Below are 20,965 nucleotides of genomic sequence, written 5' to 3'. Positions count from 1 at the left end.
CCAGTTATAGCAGTGTCCATCTCTCATAAGCACAACAGCTGTTTTGGAGCCCATCCTTAAGTGAATAGCTTGCTCTATCTATCTAATCTATCTAATCTATCTATCTATCTATCTATCTATCTATCTATCTATCTACCTACCTACCTACCTACCATATCAGAGATGTACATCTGTATGTATAGCTGAGGCACCAAGGACATGCTTTGAGATTTTGGTCCAAAAGCCAAGAATAAGACACTGCAGTACTCAGCACTTCACCTTCTTTGTGGTATCAATTCTTTCTGATCCAGAGGCACTGAAGATGTAGGCCACTATATGGATCTTGAAGTAGATTACTTACTAGAGAGATCTTCTCCTCAGAGAAATGCTGCTCATTTCTCATTTTCTGGTGTCCCCAATGTCAGCCAGAAAAATGATTGTACAGCCTTTACATTTGTTCTGCTCAATTAACAAGATCAATGTCCTTGTGTCCTATAAAGCTCATGCATGTATGTCCTGTATTTGGCAGGGACAGAGTTAATTTTCTTCCTAGTAGCTTCCAAGGGGCTGTGTTTTGGATTTGTTTTGAAAACAGTGTTGATAACACTGGGATACTTTAGGTGCTTACACTGGGTCAAGGCCTTTTCTGCCTCTCACCCCACCTCAGCAGCCAGAAGGAGGGTGCACAAGAAGTTGGGAGAGGACACAGCCAGGACAGCTGACCACACTGACCCAAGGGATATTCCATACCATATGGCATTGTGGTCAGCAATAAAACTGTGGAAAGGTTGGCGCAGGGGCACAGCCTGGGGACTGGCTGGCCACCAGTCAGTTTCTGGTGAGAAATTGTTTTCATTTGCATCACTTGTCTTTATTGGCTTTTATTTATCTCTTCGTTATTTTCATTTTTATTACAATTTAATATTATTCTATTTTTTTTCCATTATTAAACTTCTTTTATCTCAACCCACAAGTTTTCTCACTTCTACCCTTCTGATTCTCTCCCTCATCCCACTGGGGACATGTGGGGTGAGAGAGAGCAACTGTGGTGCTTATTTCCTGGATGGAGTTAAACCACAATAAAGGTACACATTTGGAATTTTGACTAGTGTCTCTAATTGACTTTAACTCTTGGCCTTTCACTACAGAAGCACTGTTAATTGAAATGAAGGACTAGTTTGTGCTCACTCTTTGCAACAAGTTGGCTCATAACCTTCCTTACTGTTACCAGTAAAACTGTCAAAGACAGTAAAGCCTTCAATTAGTGCTCTGCTTTGTCCAGCAAACAGCAAGGCAGCTATGGAATGGATAGGATGTGCAGCTGCATTTGGCCCCACAGGTCAGAAATGTCTCAGTATGTGGCTAACTCATGGTTAGCGTGGGAGGAGAGGGAAAGGGCAAGGCATGCTATAGTTTATGCCAGGGCCCATGACAACTCAGTTGAGAACATAAAGTCACAAGACATTTTTCCCTAATCCTAATAACTGAGCCAGGCAGACTGGCTTTAGTGCTAGCAGATGGATGTTAAGACTCTGGGTTGACTGAGATCATCAGGCCCAGATTTGATAATAGGCTCAAGGTCAAGACAGAAAGACTACAAGGCAGGTGGAAGGATGCTTTCTCAGCTTGTTCTTCTGTGAAGTTTCCTGTATTCCAAGGGGAAATAAGTCTTGTGAGAGGCTAACAGGGTTGCTACTTCTCCCCACTGAAGTATTTGTCTTCAAATTCACACAAAGGCAAAGCAGGACATTGACACTTCTGAGAGAAAATGATACATCAGTAGCTTCCCCAACACACCAGTCTGCATTGTCTAGCAACTTTACCACCTCAGCAAATTCCTAATTAGTCCCCTCAGCACTAGTAGCTGGTCTTTCTGTACAAAGGAAATGGAGTTTGACCCACCAGTGTCAAATACAACAAAAAGCTATTTGTAGAATGGTATTCTTGGTCAGAAATACCTTGAATTGGTTCCATGGTGAGAAATATCTTTAGGTAGTACATTGCTAACATTTTCCTTGTCAGTACCAAGCGAGAGAAGGAGAAATAGTGACAGTTACCTTACTGCCTTACCCCCTGAAACAGATTTACATCCCTTGATACTTAACATTGATGATCCTCTTGATTATTCTCTCTGGTGAAGTCCATATGGCTCAGTTCTTATAGTAAACTCTGAAATAAACAGCTTCAGAGCTAAAATCCTGGGTCTTAGGGTACTGCTACAAATCCTAGCCTTTCTAGGCCCTTCCTAAACAGAAACCTGATATCCCTTTCTCATAAAGTGTGAGGCTGTGGCTAAATGCTCACAGTGGAAACTGCTTTTGTAGCTTTCCCAGGGTGCTTTGTTTGCTGCTGAAGATTTCTACTGTCATTGTATTGAGGAAAACAGATTATTCTGTGATTTCCTCATATGCTTTAGTGCAAGCCCCCTCATACCATCTTCAGCCACCTCTGGGATATATTTAAGACAACCTCCTGACCCTATGCAAGCTGTTACTTGTTAGGGTCAATAAGTTCTGTTGTGGTGCCCATAACCTGCAGTCACTCCAACATCTTCTCAGGTCTGTGCGTTTGCTAGAATTGTGCTAACAAAATGCCTGAGACAATTCACTATAAATTCTCCTCTTATCACCTATTCTAGTAGTTACTAGAACATCATGTACAGACTTAACAGTTCAGTTCATCCTAAGCCTTGGCAGAGGTGGAACTGTATTTGACAGGCTGACATCAGAGGCTGTGATCCTGCTGACTTTACGATTCACTGTTTCTAGGTAATACTCAACATAAAATTTATTTTTTATGTATATATATTTGTAAAGGAAGAATATACTGTAATCAAAGGAAAACCAAAAAGACAAGGTCTTCCAAGCCAAAATTTCTTTCTGTAATCAAATGGAGAAACAGATACATTCAGTGCCTCAATCTCCAGCTGGAGCCCGCGGCACAGGGGAAGGAAGGCCTCCACAGCCTTTCCTTTCCCGTCCTGTGCCAGGATTCGCTCCGTGGGGAAGATGAAGGCAGCAGGCTCCTGTCGGCATGGGGAGGCAAAGAAGCATGCTCGGAGCGGAAAGGCTCTGTGGGCAGACTCGGTGCTGAGCTCCTGGCCTCTCCATCTCGGACAAAGCCGTCCGTGACCTGAGAGGGGCTTGCCTGGGGCCTGGAGCGCTCCTGCCAGCCAGGGCAGCAGCTGCTGGGTCCCCAGGGACCAGCCCGATGCCAAATCTCTGCTCTGCAGGCACTAGAAATGGGTTGGGGAGAGGGGTTGCCGATGGAGAAAATAACTTTCTCTCAGTCATTCCGGAGCTTGCTGCAGCTATTCCAGCCTAAATCACAACCAAGCAAAACAGAAGGTGCGTGAGGCAGAATCCAGAAACAACGAAAACTTTAGGCGCGGGGCCAAAACCTGGCAAAGGGACTTGTCTGGATCGGGGGACGCCCGGCGCCGGAGGCTGGAGAGCGCTCCCCGCTCCGAGACCCCCACACAGGGTCGGGAGAAGGTCTCTAATCGCGGAGCTGGGCCGACGCTTCCTCCCCTCCCGGCCCCGCTCGCCGCTTCCCGGTCCCATCGCTCCCCTGGGGATGGGGCTGGGCCCTGCGCGCCACGTCTGCCCCCCGGCAGGGCCGCGGCCCATCCCCGTGTGCGTGGCGGCTCCCCGGGGCGGGCGCCGGGGCGGGGCGGGGAGTGTGGCGCGGCCCGGGCCGGCGCCTCCGCCTTCCCTCCATCCTCTCTGTCTCTCTCCTTCGCCTACTCCCGCTGCTCCCGCTCTGCGTACGGCGGCGGCGTCCCGCCATGTCGGCCGCCAAGCACCGGGGCACTAAGGGGGGCAGCCCGCCCGCCGCCAACGAGAAGGGCGCGCAGCCCGGCGGCGCCGAGGAGCTGCCGGTAAAGAAGCCGGCGGCGGCGGGGCACGGCCGGGGCGGCAGGGCCGGCGGGGGGGGCCGCTCCGGCGCCGGCCCCCGCCGTAGCTGGGCGATGCTGCTGAGCGCCGCGGTGGTGCTGGGCGCCGCGCTGCCCGCCGGCTGGTACATGCTGCAGCTGCAGGAGGAGGTCGGGCGGAGCGCCCGGGAGGTGGAGGCCTCGGGCCGGCAGCGGCAGGAGCTGGCCGCCACCCTGGACACCGTGGTGCAGAAGGTAGCGCGGCGCCGGGCGGGCTGGGGACCGTCGGGGCGCTCGGTGCTGCTCGGCGGGCCGGGGGGCAGCAGCCGCCCGTGCAGGGGGGCGGGCGCGGGGGTTCGCCCCTTAAATAAGGAGCTGTGCAGCTCTCGGGTGGCCTGGCTTGCGGAAAAGCGAACGTGTCCCGTTGGCTTCCCCTCCTCTTCCGCGCTCCCTCAGAGATGCTTTCATGGCATCATAGGGGCGGATGGAGTCAGGGCCGCGGTATTCCCCGTGCCTGCAAACGTGGCCCCAGAGCTGCGAGAAATCCCTGCCAGGCAGCGTAGAGCTGGGCGGGACGGGGCGGGCCGGGACCCCGCGGCGGTGGCCGCAGCCCCCAGCTGGCTTTTCCAGGGCCTGTGCCTGAAGCCATTTTATGGAAAGCAGCCCGCGCCCTGCTTTCCGAAGGAGCTGCTGCCCCTGCTTCTGCATCTTCAAATCACTAAACCTAGCGGGGCGAACGAGCCGCTCGTCGCTGCCTGAGTAGGCAGGTGTGCACGCCAAGGGACATGGGGTGGCAGCGCCGTCAGAATGGGGCAGGATCCTGCCTCAGCGTCCCCACGCTCTACAAAACAAAACCCATGTGAGCTTCGCCGAACAACAGTGCCTGTGCCAGAAACAGTGCTGCAGTACCCTGCCTCCCACGTTCCTGCCGCACTCTCTGGCCAAGGGAGTGAGGCTCGCAGTGTCCAAGGCAGTGCCTAAGGTGGTCCAGGATCATGGAAAAACGGTGAAGTTGCTGGCACAGGATGTGGCTCAAATGAAATGAAACAAATGCTCATTTCTCTCTTTTTTTTTTTCTTTTTTTTTTTTAACTCTGGCCCTTATTAGCCTCCCAGCTATAGTTTTACAAATAGCAGTATCCACTTGGATACATCCTAGGGTGCCTGAAACCTTTAAAAATGGCATCTGTGATTGCATATCATCAACATACAATTCAACTCGTTTCCCAGGAGTAGGTTAATTGGTTGGAAGACAGTATGTAAAGTTATGACTGAGTCAGATCAAAAAAAAGGAAATTCTTGTCTCAGCTTGACTGCTTTCTGCATGGCAGACCATTTGGATTCCCTGTATTCCCCACGAGCTTGGACCTGGGCTGGCAGTGGGGGACAGGCACTGGCAGAGATCTCCTGGCTGTTCAGTGGTGCTTCCAGAAACACAGTGGCCTGAATGTGTGGAGATTATATTGTCACTCTTGGTGTTTCCTGTCCCATACAACAAGGAGGAAAAGGAAAATTCATGTATGTGAGGGAGAAGAGTTATAAACTTCAGGGCTATAGGGCTGTGTCTGAAGCTAATTTTAAATCCTGAGGGGTTTACTCAGTGATGACAGGACAGTGATTTGAACTGGCAAAGGTTGTTGCTTTTTACTGGGTTTTAAGCCATTTTTGTGGACTGCTTGTAAGAAGGAAGAAATTGCAATGGCAAGATGTAAAACTACAGTACATGAGTATAGAACTCAGATGTACATGCAATGTATAAGCCCTTCTAATCAAAGGATGGGGACAATTTACTGCCTCCCATCTCCATGTCATTGCAGAAAATCGGAAGTATGTGTTATGTATTCTAGGAGAGGAGTATATAACAGAAGTTTATAAATAATTGGTTTCAAAGACAACTGAAACTTACTTGCTGTGATAGCAGATGGCTGTTAAAGGTGGGGGAAAGATCACAGGGTTTCGATGTAACTCTTGGAAATTTCAGTTGCTGTGGTTTGGTGGCACAGAAAGGTACTTGAGGGAGAGGAGAGCAGGCTGTATTTCATTGCTTTACAAAGGTGCAGGATCCTGTGCTGTACTCGTAGAGTGCCATCAGCAGAGGCTGCTGTGTTGCTTTGCCCTTCGTCTGACTGCAGAGCTTCTGTCAGGAGTAAGCATTATATAAACCCATCTGCTTTACACATCGAAGAGAAAGGAAATGATGTGGAGGTTTAGTCTTTTGCATAGCACCGTTCTCAGAGAGGCCAAGGTCATTTGTGCAAGGGTATTGCTTTGAGTCTTGGTGGCTTTTGGTTAGGACAAATCAGATTAGAAGCTGGTATAATTTGAAGACCCCAGTCCATTTTATTATATCAGAGCTCTCTGATCTTCAAGTGGCTGGCCCAGATGGGGAATAGCTTCAACTTCCACCATGAGCATTGCCTGAATGCAGTGGAGTGAGGTGGGATCCATCTCTATGAGTCATACAGTTGCAGAGGCTCAACCCTCTGGAGAGTTCTGGCTATTTCTGATTGCTTAGACTAAAAAGATAGTTACTTGCAAATATGAATTTGGTGATTTGGTTGAAATGTGTCACTGTAAAAGGAGGGGGAGGAGAATTTTCCTGTGTTGTCCTGTTAGATTTCTGACCTCCATTTATAGTGATACAGAAAAAGCTCTCTGCTCTCTGTGGAAATAATCAGAATGAATGACAGCTAAGATGTAATGAAAATGAGGGTAAGTCAGTCTAATGACGGGTGCCCAGCTGCAATGTGTATGGCAGTATTACCTTCTCCACCCCTTCCCCTTAGGTCATTTCTAATTTCCAATGGGAAACTAGAGAATACAAGTGTAGGGAAAGTAAAGACATTAGAAACCTTTCTGCTGAAGAGGAAGAGAAGAAGTAATCTTAATGGGTATTCTTCAAACTGCAGGGATCTGTCAAAGCAAGGGCAAGTCTCATGGCCAAACTCTACAATCCTTGTACCGTGTAGACTTTCAAAACTAAGGAGGATTTGGCCAGGGATCTTCAAAAATACATAGAAATAGCTTAATTTCTAATTAGGATGACTGTTTGGTATTTTGAAAATAATGTCTAGGTTCAGAGTCAGTCAGGGAACTGCTGGGGCCTGCTTCAGTTGAAAAGAATAAAAAAAAAAGCAACTCTGTATTCTAAAACCATATAAAATATATTTCTTTCTATTTATAGAAAAAACCACCCCTCCAGCTGTGTATCTAATCAGTAAACATGGCAGCCCATGTGGCATGGCTGATTAATGTACCCCTCAGACACAGGGAGTAGTGTGAGGCAAGGCAACATGCATTACTCAGCACTTGCCATCCTGCCAAAGCCTTGAGGTATTTTCTGTGTGATGGATTCCTCTTGCAGCCAGTGGGAGTTCTTACATTGCTTTACTAAGTTTAAGAAAGTACAACCCACACATGCACAAAAAGATTTCTCCACAGTCTTAAGACTGATGCTCTGCTTGGCCTCAAAATTAAGTAATGTGTGCTTCCCTGGCCTGGATCTTACCTATAAATGTGAGAGTAAACGAATGTGACAGCCCCTCACCCCTTGACCTTTTCCCTCTGGCTGCTACTAAAACCAGTTGTAAAGATAGTTTTTGTAATTGGGAGGTTTAATAGCGTACCTGATGCAGTGGTAGGAACTTTCTGTTAACCTGAGCTAGATGCAAGGCAGGCCCTTGGCAGCTGCTGTGCTTTTGTTCTCTGTGTGTCCATACATGCGCTCTGCTCACTGTGACTGTGTGGGTGTATGCAGGAGTGGGAAAAACAAGCTGCTAACTATTTAGAACATTAAAGACTTACTTATTTTTTCTAATTTTAAAAAAATAGTTAACAAAAAAACCCCAATCTCTTGTGTTTCTCTTGGTCCCTAGGAGCAGCAAAATGTCATGATTACTATTTCCATTCCTTGGCCCATCCCAGCTCTACTCTCCCCCTAATTTTTCCTGTTGCTCTTTGTTGTCTACTGTGAAACTTCCTTTCCATGGTCAGGAATTGCTCTTCGGTATTCTTGACTGATAAAATCTAATCCCAGCTTTTCTATATTCAGAACTTGATGCCAGATATTATTTTGGATTGGTTTTCCCCCCGTCCCTCCTTTTTCTAAAGACTTGTGGTCTTTAGAACCAGGAATCCTATAGGGGAGGGATGGTTTGGGGGTGTGCATGCAAATTCTGGAAACCAGGGATCCTTTTTCACTGCCACAGATTTCCTGGATCATGAGTGGCAGGTCAGTGAGGCCAAGGACACTTAACAGAAGGTGTAGGTACTATAGAGCTGGAAGGCTCAGGATGCTGGGGCTTTTATGCCTCCTATATCTGTATGCCACTGGGTCACTTCAGGTATGGGACATGAAGGATTGCAAGGTAATCGTTTCGTCTGGTAACAAGGGCTATAAGGATCTTGGACAAAAAAGGATGAAATAACTGGTATTAACCATGTGTGTTTCTGGCCTAGGTACGTTCTCTTCAAACCACAATTGGAGAATTTGAATCCATGATGAAAATTGTTCAGCAGAAGCAGGAGGTGAGCGAGAAGGCTGTTAAACAAGGGGAGAGTGAAATAAACCGGATCAGTGAAGTGCTTCAGAAGCTGCAAAATGAAATTTTGAAAGACTTGTCTGATGGCATTCACATGGTGAAGGATGCAAGGGAACGAGACTTCACATCTCTGGAAAACACTGTGGAAGAGAGACTAACAGAGCTGACCAAGTCTATAAATGATAACATTGCTGTATTCACTGAAGTCCAGCAAAGGAGCCAAGATGAAATCAATAATATGAAAGCAAAGGTTGGTTCACTAGAACAGGCAGATGTGTATAAACATGAAATTAAGGTGCTAAAAGATGCTTTTGATGAAATGCAAGCATCCATGAAAATGAAAGAAAAGGACATAGAGACCTTGAAGAGTACAATAGACTCCATGGAGTCTGATGTGTACACTGAAGTGAAAGAGTTAGTCAACCTCAAACAAGAACATGAGAAGTTCAAAGAGGCTGCGGACACTGAACACCTTTCATTAAAAGCTTTACAAGAGAAAGTTTTGAGAGCTGAGGGTTCTATTATGCAGCTCCCTAGTGACATTAAAAGACTTGATGAAGATTTACTGCAAGTTAAAGCCAACCTCAACAAATGGGAAGATAATGAACTCTTCAGGAAAGCATTAGAAACCTTTGGGAAGAGCAATGGAGGACTGGAATCTCGATTGAGGCACATAGAAGACAGCCTAGAGTCTCTAGCGTCTGTTGCTGCTCAAAACAGTGAAAAGTTGGAATCTTTCCTTTCTAAGGAGGCAGAGTATGAGAATAAGCTCAATACCCTAGAACAAAGCATTACCACTCTTCAGGGACTCTCAAATGCAGATGTAACTTCAGTCACAGATGCTCTGAAAAACCTTGGTGAAGCACAGACTTCACTGTACAACGACATGGAAAACTTAAGGAGAAGCATCAGTGGCTTGCCATCCTCTGGTGCTCTCCAGGATATCCAGAAGCAAATCAGTACTTTGTTGGATCAAGGCAATCATCAGGCAGGTCAAGCACATTCTCAAGGCTACCTTGAAAAATTTTCTTCTATGGAAGGCTCTGTAGATGAACTGAGATCTTCTGTTAGCCAGGTTGATTCTGATTTGAAAATGATAAGAACTGCAGTGGATAGTTTAGTTGCCTATTCGGTGAAAATTGAAAATAATGAGAACAACTTGGAGTCTGTGAAGAGCTCAATAGATGACCTGAGGAATGATCTGGAAAGGTTGTTTGTGAAAGTAGAAAAAATACATGAAAAAGTTTAGGCAGTGGTGCTCCTTGGGCAAATAATGGGTTAAGGAAAATAGCTTTTGTATGCCCCGTTTTTTACTCTTTTTAAAGCAATTTGATACCTCCAAAGAGAATAAGAATACTTTAATAATAGAGACAGTTCTGCTTATTTCCTTTTTTTCATTTCCGTGTAGTGTTTTTGGAGTTTTTGTTGTTTGGATTTTTCTTTCCCTTAAGTTTTGTTTTAAGAAAACACAAGTTTAGTTGGGGGTTGAGTTTCTTAAGGGCTCATCTTCTCTATGAAGTTGTACCACTGTTAAGTGTAGTGGTGTAACTGAGGCACTACAGCCTCGTTAGCATGGGCACATATTTAATGGCATGAAGGTGTTTCACACTGACACTAGAAATCCCACACAGAAGGGAGAAGGGCTACAGCTGTTCTGGTACCCAAAGCATACTGCTGCACTCACCGAGGATTTTACTGGTATATTTGGGTTTAAGAAACAAACTATCTTAAACTGTTTACTGCAGGGAACTTGAGTGGTGCAAGTGTGGAGCACCTCATCTGTTTCTGCAGTTTGGGACTCAGATGTGTGGTCAGTTTACCAAGGGTCAGCTGAGCTGTAGTGTATTTCTGAGACCTTAATCTGTACCAAGGAACTAACAAGGTCTGAGGTAAGTGGCACTGCCTGGGGCTAAGGCCTAGGAGATTCATTCATCATGATCACATGCTTCTTTGCCAGCATCTTCAGCTGCTGGTGCAGAAGATCAGTGCTTAGAAGGGACATCTGAAGGACTGGATTAATTTCAAGAGGGTACAGTAATATTTTTGCCATATTTTTAGACTGTTTACATGATTAGGCTGTGTCTTCCTTGGAAAGTGGTCTTTGATAAGGAGTTTTTCTGTAAAAATCATCACAAATTTGAGGAAAGAGAAGGACCAAAATTGTACCTGTTGTGTTCCATGTATAACAAGCATGCTAACAACAGCAATAATACACTCCAAAACACACAAGAGGGAAAATCACCATGAAATCAGCAGAATTGCTTCTATGGCATATACATTTCCAAGTTTTCACACAGCTGACAGTGACCTGAACTCTAGTTACGTATTCAGGACTTGGCACCTGATTCTTGTCACTATTTTTGTCACCAGGTGTCTGGCTGGGGCATTGGTAGCAAAGGAACCTTCTAGGAGAGTGAGGAGAAAGTGTCATAATTCTGTAGATGGTCTTCTAAAAACTGCTTTCTTGTGAAGCTTCTTTGGTTTTCTATCTTTTTGGAAAGGATTTCTAATATCTCTCCTTTTCGAGTTTACTTTTCAACTTTATCCAAATAATTGGTAAAGAAGTCTGCACACGGATACCTTGGAAATAGGCCATGGGCATCATGCCCACTTCAGCCTGGACTAGACAGATCCTCAACTGTGTTAGATGAAAAATTACTAGAAATAGCATCTCCCAGAAACGGGAACAGCACAAGTGAAAAGGAGTTCTCCTAGGTAAATAGGATACTGAACCATATCCAGTGTTGTTCCCGCTGTAAATGGGAAAGAATTGCTGTCAGAGAAAGAGGGAGCCATGGCATTAAGGTAACTGTTGTCACTGTTGGAACTGCACTGTTCTTTGTTGACTTCTCAAGTTCTTGAACAATGTTGTTTAGGTTACTGTGAAATGAACTGTATGGCTTATTTGCAGTATTTTTAATACATAATAAACATTTGGAATATTCTTTGCACCTTTTTTTTGATTGCTCCTTGCTTATTGTTGTATTTCCCAGGGTGCTTCCAGTGGGGTACAGGGAAGGGCTTGGGGAAACGCAGCAGATGTGCTGCAGCCCTGTACTTGCTCTCAGCTTCCATGGGGAAATGTCGAGGCACTTTTGCCTGCTGTGGTTACAAACCAAGTCTTGGAAGCAGGGTTTGAGTCGCATCAAGGTGTTGCTGTTGACCAGCAGACTCTGGAGGCCGAGAAGGTGATCATAAAGTGTGAAATACCTGATCTGTGCCATGAGTGAGTTCTGTGCCAGACACTGCCAGCAAGGCCTCTGTAAGACTTCCTCAGTGCCCAAAGCTTGTAGGACAGAAATAATGTGCAGAAAGAACTTGTGTGATATTTCCACAGTGGCTGCTCCTTTTGCTTAGCTTGGAATGCTGGATTGTTAGGCCCATCAACTGATACTATTCTCATGATGGATATCTGCCTTTCAAAAGTTTGGGAAAGGGTAATTTCAGGAGTATGGGCATCATCAAATCCTGGCAATTCTTGAGGCCAAAGTCACAGAAATGGGTCATAACTCTTTAATTAAACTACACGTGCTTGACAAAGCAGGTGAGCACCCAAGCTCTTCTGTGTAAAGATATTTGAGATAACCTGTTGGCAGCAAGCTGGCTGACAGCATGCAGTGACTTCATAGTAGCTGCATGATGTTGGAACTTGGGCTGTTAAAGCCAGCAGTGCAGCTGGGCTGTATTTGACATCAAAAATTAAGCAAAGAATTACTAATTACACTTCTAGTAACTGAATTTTTATGGCAAGCTATTGAAATTATTTATTTCACTAAATGAGAATAATAATTCTCTGTAAATAATAACATGTCTGGAGGCAGGCACAGAGACAAGGATCCCTTGGCAGGCTGGTGGCTCAGCTTTTATGTCTTGTTTGACATTTTCATCCAATAAAAACATTTCCTAATTTCCTCATAAATGCTCACAGACGTAATGCTGCTCTTTACTGTCATTCTTCAACTTTGTAATGAAGCAGTGGAGAAGGTCTTTAGCAAGACAGAGCCTGTTGCCAGTGTTCCTTTATACTACTGGGAGTTCATCAGTAACATGCTGTTACAGTAATAAATTTCAACATAAATTGTCTTACCTGATTGATGGGGTATTGATCGGGCCTGTTCATTAACTCTTGCTTTCATTTTCGGCTCTCATAAATGGAGAAACCATTTCACTGAGGCACTGTGGATCGCTCTTGAAAGGGCTACGCTGGCAAATGTGATGGAGATAAATCTTGGGCTGCTGCAGGAACTTCTCCCAGCGGGAATTCAACCACTGCCTTGAGCTAAATTACTGAGAAGGGCATCTGGTGGTCTAAATGTATGCGTTGGAAGTTTCATTAAAGCATGGATTAGTGATTTAGTGTTTTTACTACCTTTTTTTGACATAGCTCAGCTGGTACCTTAAACAAAGCTGCAGAGAGATTAAATGACTGCGGGAAAAAAGCCTGTCTGAGATGTACAAACACCCCAGCAGCCAGAAAACATCCAGCGTGGCCCTTCCGCTTGCCAAGGGTGCTCTCGGTGCAGTTTGGAGCCCTGCAGGAAAGGAGCGGCTGGGCTGGAGCGACTCCCCAGGAGAACGATGGCGACGATGGGAGGCGAGATGTTGCAGGAGGAGAGCCGGAGCAAACGGGGCTGTTGAGACGCGGACAAGCGGAGGGCGAGGCAGGCTGGCAGGGGAGGACGAGCGCTCTCCGCTCCCCGGGGCTGAGGGCGCGGAGCGGGGAGGCGGCGGCGCCGGGCGCCCCCCGGTGGCGGCGGCGCGGCAGCGGCACGGGCTCTGCGCCAGCCCGTCCGTCCGTCCGTCCGCCCGTCCGCCCGGGCCGCAGGGATTCACTCCGGGGACAGGGGCCGGGAACATGTCCGGCCTGGCACATCCAGCTGGCAAAGGACAGGCGCCAGGTTCCCCCCGCTTCCCCTCCCCGGGTCCCGCCGCGGCACCGGCCCGTGTGCCCTGTTTAATGCTCTCCACCGCCCCGAAAAATCCTTCATCCACTGCAGAGCTGATTCTAGAAGCAACTGCCGCTTATTCTGCCCAGTTTTGCCATTTTGCTAATAACTGGTCCCTGGCCCATTTGTCGTGTCATCACTTGCTTGGTTTATACCTGTTTAGGGAGGGGGAAGCTGTAGCTCTTTTGGGTTTAATATCAGCGCTATGTGATTCTTAGCACTGTGAGATGCTAATCCCTGTTGCTCCTCTGAGTACTCGTACATTACTGCTACCCTGGCCTTCCTGCATGCATTTTGGTCATTGTCATCCTCCACTAGCCAAGTGCAGATATTCACCAATGTCAGACATGCTTGTTCAGAATATTTACATTCAGGACTTTTTGAACAGCTATTTGTAAATCTTGGCATGAGGTCAAACAGCAAAAAAAAGTGATTCCCTTGCCAAGAACCCATTTAGTCTAACGCTGACCAGGGATACTCAAAGGGAAATTCTGCCTTGGACACCCAAACAAAAAGTGTATTTTGTCCTTGCTCACACAGGAAAACCTCTCCAGAGTCTCTAGTGTACAATCCATTGCAAGCTTCCAATATAATGTAATTTCTCCAGAGTCAGTGCTTGCTCATGCACTTGGAAAGTGAAAGAACTTGGAAATATTTTTATGTGAGCAGAGCTCGATAATTCCTGCATTTATAATGCAAATACTAAACCCCAGAGCTATTCAGAGTTAAGACAGCATCACAGTTGTAGCCTGCTAGACCTCAGACAAAGACATCCCTGAACTCTGATTTTTTTTGCTTATGGAGCAGGTGTTCCCTTGGTTGCCACAGATTTGCAAATAGTACATCTCAAAATCTTTTCCAAGATGATGCTACTAGATGCTCTGCTTAGCATCAAGGGGACAAAGCTCTTCTCAAGTGATTCCTGTTTCACTGTGAGAGAAACAAAAGCCAAAGAAACAATTTCTCATTTTACTGTGTATCCTGTTTTGAAAAAAAAAAATATATATATAGTTTTGAGGAAACACTTATTACACAATTAACTCCTCCTGTGCCTCACCCTGGTGTTCATCTGCAATTCTAGAGGAAGAAGCTAGTTCAAATAAGGGCGGCTTTGTTCCACTCAGAAAGATTTTGCTTTGGCACTCTCTAGATGTAAATATGTCAAATTCCAGTGCATAATCCTTTCCTGTCAATACTGCTTAGGTTGGGGTTGGGATAGAATCCTAGAGTTATGAGTAAGGATGGAAAACATAACAAGTGGAGAAATAATCAGGGTTACCTTGAAACTTCTGAATTTTTTTATTGCTCTGACTTCTGAAGTTCTGACAATTTTTTCTTTTGCCCTCATTTCTCCCTTTTCACCAAATTTTTCAACTGTATATACATAGTACGGGGATACAGACTATTATGCTTAGATTTTAATTGATTTACAGTAAAAATCTGAAGTCACAAGCAAAACCATGCCTTAAGATGAGAGCCACTGAAGAGCTGCTTGTTTAGAGAGAGCACTGCAAGAGATGTGATCTAAACATAGGAATTCATATCCTTGTCAGTGGCAGGTAAAACAAAAACTTTGCAGTTGCCAGAGTGTGTTTGAATAGTTCACGCTTTGGTGTCACTCAGGCCAAAAAAACCTTACTGAACCAAATAGTTCCCTGCCCTGGAAACTCAAAATGCTTTTGCAAGGGAGTGAGGTCCAACCTGCAAGGTGGTGTGCCTGTGAGCCAGAGACCTGGGAAGGGCAGCAGACTACCTCTAGTCTGTTCAGCCAGTGTGCAAAGTCCGTAAATTGAAACGGTATGGTCAAAAGAAAATTTCCATCCCACTGGAAAATTTTTACAGAGTGACAAGGGTCCTGATCCAGATCCCACTCAAGTCGGTAGCTACATTCCCCTTTTCTTTCCTGGTACAAGATTTAGGCCAAAGCACTTCACCCAAAGCCACATTGTAAATGTGTAATATACCCAACAATAATTTCCAACACCTCAAGTTAAAAAAAATTCTCTCCTTTCCTATGAGTGCATCAAATTACTTACCAGAATACCTAATAGCTAACAAATCTTCCCATCCTGAAGCGAGGCTCTCCTTTTTCAAGATCCCTTCTCAGAGTTTAGACAAAGCACTGTAAGAACATTGTCAGAGGAGCTAGTACTGGCTTATGTGGTATATGGATTAAAGAAATATGGTTTGTGGTGCTGGGCAAGCAGGATGGGCCTCAGGGCATGTTTATTAACTATTTCTGTTCAAAAAGATTAACAATGTAGATAGCCTAATGCTCAGCAGTAGGCTCTTCACTGAGGGACAGCCTTCTCCGTGCTGTTGTTTCCAGCTGCCTAGAGTTTCAGACAGAGCAGCTACCTGGTACATGTTCAGCTGATGCCTTCAGAGATGCCATCACAGCCCTCAGATAGAAACAAAAGGGACATTGATTGATCTGAATGTGTGCCCTGAGTGAATGAAACTGTTGTTATTTCTACATCATGCATATAACACCAGAGCCCAGAGGTTCAAACAGGTGCTGGATGAGAAGATTTATTTAGGCACCTGTCCACTGGAATGCTCCAGGCACCAAACCACTCTCCCAAGGGCATATTTTTTAGGATTAAACATGGGTTTCAAGCACCCCATTCTGATAATTTTTGCCTCATCCCTATACCAGATCTTTAATATTGTACATTCACGTCTAAAGATGGTATTGGTCTTAGCACATCCATTGAGGATTGCACATTCTCAAGGTGGTTTCTTGGTTCTATCTAATGTGTTTAGCATTTTAAAATAAGATATGCATGAAAAGGAGCAGCTTTTCCATTCAGAAAGGAGATATTTGTATTGCTAATAATAGCCCTACTAAGCTTTTGTGACCTTGAGATTGATGGAAGGATAATTAAGGTTTGCCAGAGTCTGAATCCTTATGTATAATTAACTGAGGTGATAATAACCTCTTAGAGCCGTGCAAAATACCTCTGTAGCTGAATGCATTCAGTGATCAAACTGCATTACAGTATCCCAAAAGAATGTCACAGCCTCTCAGTGACTGCAGTTTGGGGACCCTACTGGAGAAAGCCCCATACCCCCTAAGTCACTGTAGTTTTAAAGCCACAGCAGCCATAGAGATAGCAGGCTGACTCCTCCTGGTCTCCTTTGTGTTCAGAAGAACCTCCTTTGATTAAGTCAGGCTGAGAGACATTGTAGACCTTTCAGAGTATATTATCACACAAGGACATTTGGGTTAGCTGGTAACAACATGGGGTAAAAAGAAGCTGTGGTGCTGTAGGAAGTGAGGGTGCAGGCTCCAGTTGTCCTTTGTGTCACTGCTCCTTCCATCCACTGTGCAGTCAGACAGCAGACCAAAGGTCTGACCAAAGGAGCTGAGCAACCAAAGAACAGAGAGGGACAGAGGAGGTGTGCTAAAGCAGTGAGGCACACAGCAGAGACAGACACCAGTCCACGTGGCTGGTGGCAACCATGGCACCTGTGACATTTTTATAACTTTCAGGTGTTTCTGCGTCCTCTCCTGTCTCTTTTGTAGAATTTTTCCTGGGACATGATTCAGGGCCTATGGACATAGATAGATCCTTCTCTGTTGACTTCTATGGCCATTGGAGTAGTGTGTGTGTGGCACAGGGAGAGGGGAAGGTGAAGAAGTACCAAACAGAATAGATACCTGCTGCTTTCCAGCCTCCTGTTATATATTTTCCAGTGTTTGGGGAGCTTTATTAGTTTATAAATCTTCCCAAGGCAAAGAATCTTCTCTTTCTTCTCTGCATTCTTTTAGTATGTAAGGAATACTTATAATGAAGTTGGCAATAGATAGTGGTGTTATTTGTTAAATATAACCCTCAAAAATAGTTTTTGATTCAGGTCAAGGAGTAAGATCAAGGACTTTAAGCTTTGCAACTAAGTGCTCCAGAAGTGCTGGTAGCTCCATAAATCCAAAACAGGAATCCCATGTTAGAACATGTTAGAATTAATGTATTTTCCCCAAAGTCCACAGGAACAGCCAAGGGTAGGGTGAGGAGCTTCATTCTCTTCTGGTTTGGGCAATTACTACTGACATGTAATTTTGCTGTTGTTGTGGATGATCTGCAAGTACTTTTAGCAGAGAATTACGGGTCTCATATGACATCTTTGGGACCTGCCCCATGCAGCACATGTACTGATTCTCTTGCTTATGAGCCAGGTCTGCCCCAAACCTCAAATAGATGGAGTAAAGGCTGAATCTATCCAAGAGCACTACCACTTTGTCCTTTGTTCAGATCCTGATTTGCTTGCACTTGCCTTCACAAAGCTCTTCAGTTTCCTTAGGTTTAATGTTTCACATTCATTAGAACTGGTATAATTTACTACTTTACCTATAAAATTAATTCAGAAACAGAGCTTCTGTTTCAAATGGTTGCACAGAGCAAAATCCCTGTTTGTGAAAGTATTTGAACTATAAAAAGAAGCACATCTATTAAAAAGAGTTTTTGGAATGCTGTTTATTTTTCCTTTCAAATTTTTTTCATGTCACCTTAACAAAAAGTTCTCCTCCTCCTGAAGAACAGTGAAATAAGTCTAAGTTCTTACAGACTTCACAGCACAATCCACATTCAGGACTAAGTGTGCTTTCTTGCATTGGCAAAAGAGAATTGAGAAAAGATGTAGTGTAGTGAGTGAAGTTCAGTGTTTGTATTTTTGCCTGAACTATTTAGAGGCAGCACTGATTTTAACATTTCCTGGACAAAATCTGGAGGTAAATTTGTATTGGGATGATGGCTGAATCTAGAGATCAGCACTTGATTCCTGCAAAAAGAAATCAAGATCACAACATGAAAATGTCCATCACCAGGTGAATCCTGCTCACCTCAGTACTGCTGCCTGAAAAAGGGAAGAGAGTTTTGGAGGGTGCAGCTACACTGTACCTTGAGTGTGAGCCCAAACTTGCTTTATCTCTAAAGCATTTGGGCAAAAGCCTGTGCTTTAGGAGTGAGGTTAACTACAGATTTGTGCAGACAAACCCAGAGGAGATTCTTTCTTTCTTTCCCTCTCTGCCAGTCTGCATTTCAGAAAGCAGAAGCAGGGAATTACTATGGGTTCATACAGGCAAAGAGAGGCTTGAGGGCTCAGGCTAGCAGCTAAGTCTCCCAGCAGCAAGTCAAAACTCCTAGCCAAAGTGCTGACTTCCAATTCAAAGTGCTTAGGTCCCTCTGAAGTTTGTACTGAGTAAAGATAAACACATCCTGAAGTGCTTTGTTAATATCACAGGGAAGGGCTTGACACAGGGACCAGATTTGAGAGTGGAGGTCTTCAGTACAAATGAAAAAATCTAGTCACTGGGTGATTTATTAGTCTCTCTTCAATGATACTTTTGTTTTAAGAGGGCTTCAGTTACCCTCTGCTGACTGGAATTTTTCATTTATGTTGGAGAAGTATTGCTCCTTGACTTGAAAAATTACTTCCAGTGAGCAATAAATGCTGTGGGCCTCATCCTGTGGCTTTGGGCATGACAGCTCACCACCGGTCACTTTGCCATGGGATCCCAGCCATTCTTTCTCTGTTTTCTTTTTTTTGCCTTATTCTTTACACATGTTTGTAATTAACTTTCTTTTTTCTTTTTAAGTTGCCTTGTTACATCTCCCTCAGTTCCAGGCTATCAGCTATGGGTTTCCCTGTATTTGAATCCCAGACATTCCTCATCAGTGTGCTTGCTGAAATGTTTTTACCGCTGGAAGAAATCCTTTTCTCACATTGTTTCCAGTATATGTGGTAGAGTGAATCCTTGCAGTTAAAGAAAATTCCCTCTGGGGAAAGATCCAAAGTGCAGTGAAAGGCTGAAGACCACCAATTAACCTCCTTTCAAAAATAACAGCAACATTTTAGGTGTAGCTGAAATTCTTCTTGTTCGTTTTGATCTTATTTGCACATTTCTGACAATGAAACCTCTGTCTGGCTGTATTTTTGCATCTCTTGTGCAGTTATCAAGGAAAAGGTTCGGTGTTTTGGTATATCTCTAATGTAGGTTCTATGAGTAAGTTTATTTAAAATGTTTTCTTTAATATGAGTCCTGGGCTTGTGGAGAATCTTAATACTGCCCTGCCTTATAATAACTCTTGGTAGGGATCTGTGGGGTCTGTTTGCTCTTTCCCAGCCTTCTCCTGCTCCTTTCAATAGGAGCATTTGACAAAAACAAATGCTGTATTTCAAGGCAGTTCAACTCCACTTACTCTTTTCAAAGTCAAAATGAAACCATTTTAAAGTAGGGTTTTTACTAACCAAAGCAACTCTTGCATACTTACAAACAAGAAGAAAGCAGCACATTGTTACGATGCTGTTATTGTGTCAAGATGTTAAATGCCTGTGAGTAAAAAGCTGTGTGGGACACCTTCCCAGGGCCCTGGTTACACCAGAGTGCAGAGCTTCATCAGTGCCTGCTCACCCTCCTGCACTGCCTTTGCAGCAGATGGCAAAGGAAAACTGTGGCACCCTTAGGACAAGGTCTATCGCTGAAGCCCCTAATTCTGCAGCTTGTTTTGTTGAGATCAGAGCCCTCTCTCATCACTCTGACATGTAAATGGACTTTAAAGGTAAAACAATTCCATAATAAGTCAAGAACTATTGCTGAAGATGTTGGGTAGAACAGGTGTGGCAGCGCCTGTCTTTGAGCTGGACTTGTTGATTAACTCCCTCTTGCTTCCCAAATGCCATAGTGTTCTCAAAGTGGGGCAGAATTTCCTGACTGCTGCCCTAGCAATACCTAGGGAAGCTAGCTTCTGTCTACCAAACTTTCTGTATAAATATCAATACAAAGTCTTGTATTGATACTAGCCTTCCCAAGTCCAGTTACCTTTCTAGCTATTTGCTTGTACAGATTTGAACAGATCTTTAACATTTTGAAAATATCTTCGCCTAAAATGCTCTAATTTTTCCTTACATTCCCTCATATCCTTATATAGGATAACAAGAGTTGTGCCAGGGGATCCTTCCACAGCATGCAGCTCAGCTACTGCAATAGCAATGAACACTACTCCTGTGGGAGTAACCTTGTCTCTTGCTTCATGCAAGATTTAGGCTTCAGCTTTCTGCTGAGCCTTCTTCAAAGGTGGCCAGGAAGAGCAAGGTTGCCAAACCTCACTGCAACCTTAATGGGATTCAGTCACCCAATTCCTCACAGCAGCAGTGAAATCCCACTCTCAGCTCCACGCCTTGTTCTTTGCATAATGTTCACAGCCCCATGCTGCAGCCTAGCTAGTCAGTCCCAAGGCAGCACCTTATCGTTGGCTGTATTACAGGTCTGCAATGTAGGTTGATGTGCCCAAAGAAAACACAGGAAACACATCAGATTAAAGAGGGAAATCAAGAGAAAAATCAGGTAACAACACTCATCCTCATTACCCTGAAAGAAATGAGACATAGAGAACAGAAGGAAATGAGATGGAGAAAACAGAAGGAGCCGCCACCAACTAAATAGGTCAGGTTGCCAGCATGAGGCTATTTAGACAGAGATAGCAGGAAGGGTGATCAGATATGCAAAGCTTTTGAGATGTAGATTTAAATTCCCCTGGTCAATGGCTCCAGATGTTCTCAGTGTAGCAGGGCAGAATTTTTTCCACAGTAATCCCCCTCCACAGTAATTCTCCTCCACAGTAA

At 44.8% G+C, this 20,965-nt stretch overlaps 1 protein-coding gene across 1 annotated transcript; it reads left to right on the top strand.

Moving 5' to 3' along the window:
- The first annotated feature begins 3,606 nt into the window (after positions 1–3,606).
- On the top strand, positions 3,607–11,344 carry LOC131573480 (cytoskeleton-associated protein 4-like). The gene is made up of 2 exons (XM_058827476.1): positions 3,607–4,108; positions 8,311–11,344. The coding sequence occupies exons 1-2, from the start codon at positions 3,767–3,769 to the stop codon at positions 9,640–9,642; spliced, it is 1,674 nt and encodes a 557-aa protein (XP_058683459.1). The 5' UTR covers positions 3,607–3,766; the 3' UTR covers positions 9,643–11,344.
- The last annotated feature ends 9,621 nt before the right edge of the window (positions 11,345–20,965 follow it).

Source organism: Poecile atricapillus, chromosome Z (genome assembly GCF_030490865.1).
Source record: "Poecile atricapillus isolate bPoeAtr1 chromosome Z, bPoeAtr1.hap1, whole genome shotgun sequence".
Taxonomy (NCBI): Eukaryota; Metazoa; Chordata; class Aves; order Passeriformes; family Paridae; genus Poecile; species Poecile atricapillus.
Note: the sequence above shows the minus strand (reverse complement) of the source record. Positions and strands in the feature narration are given on the sequence as shown.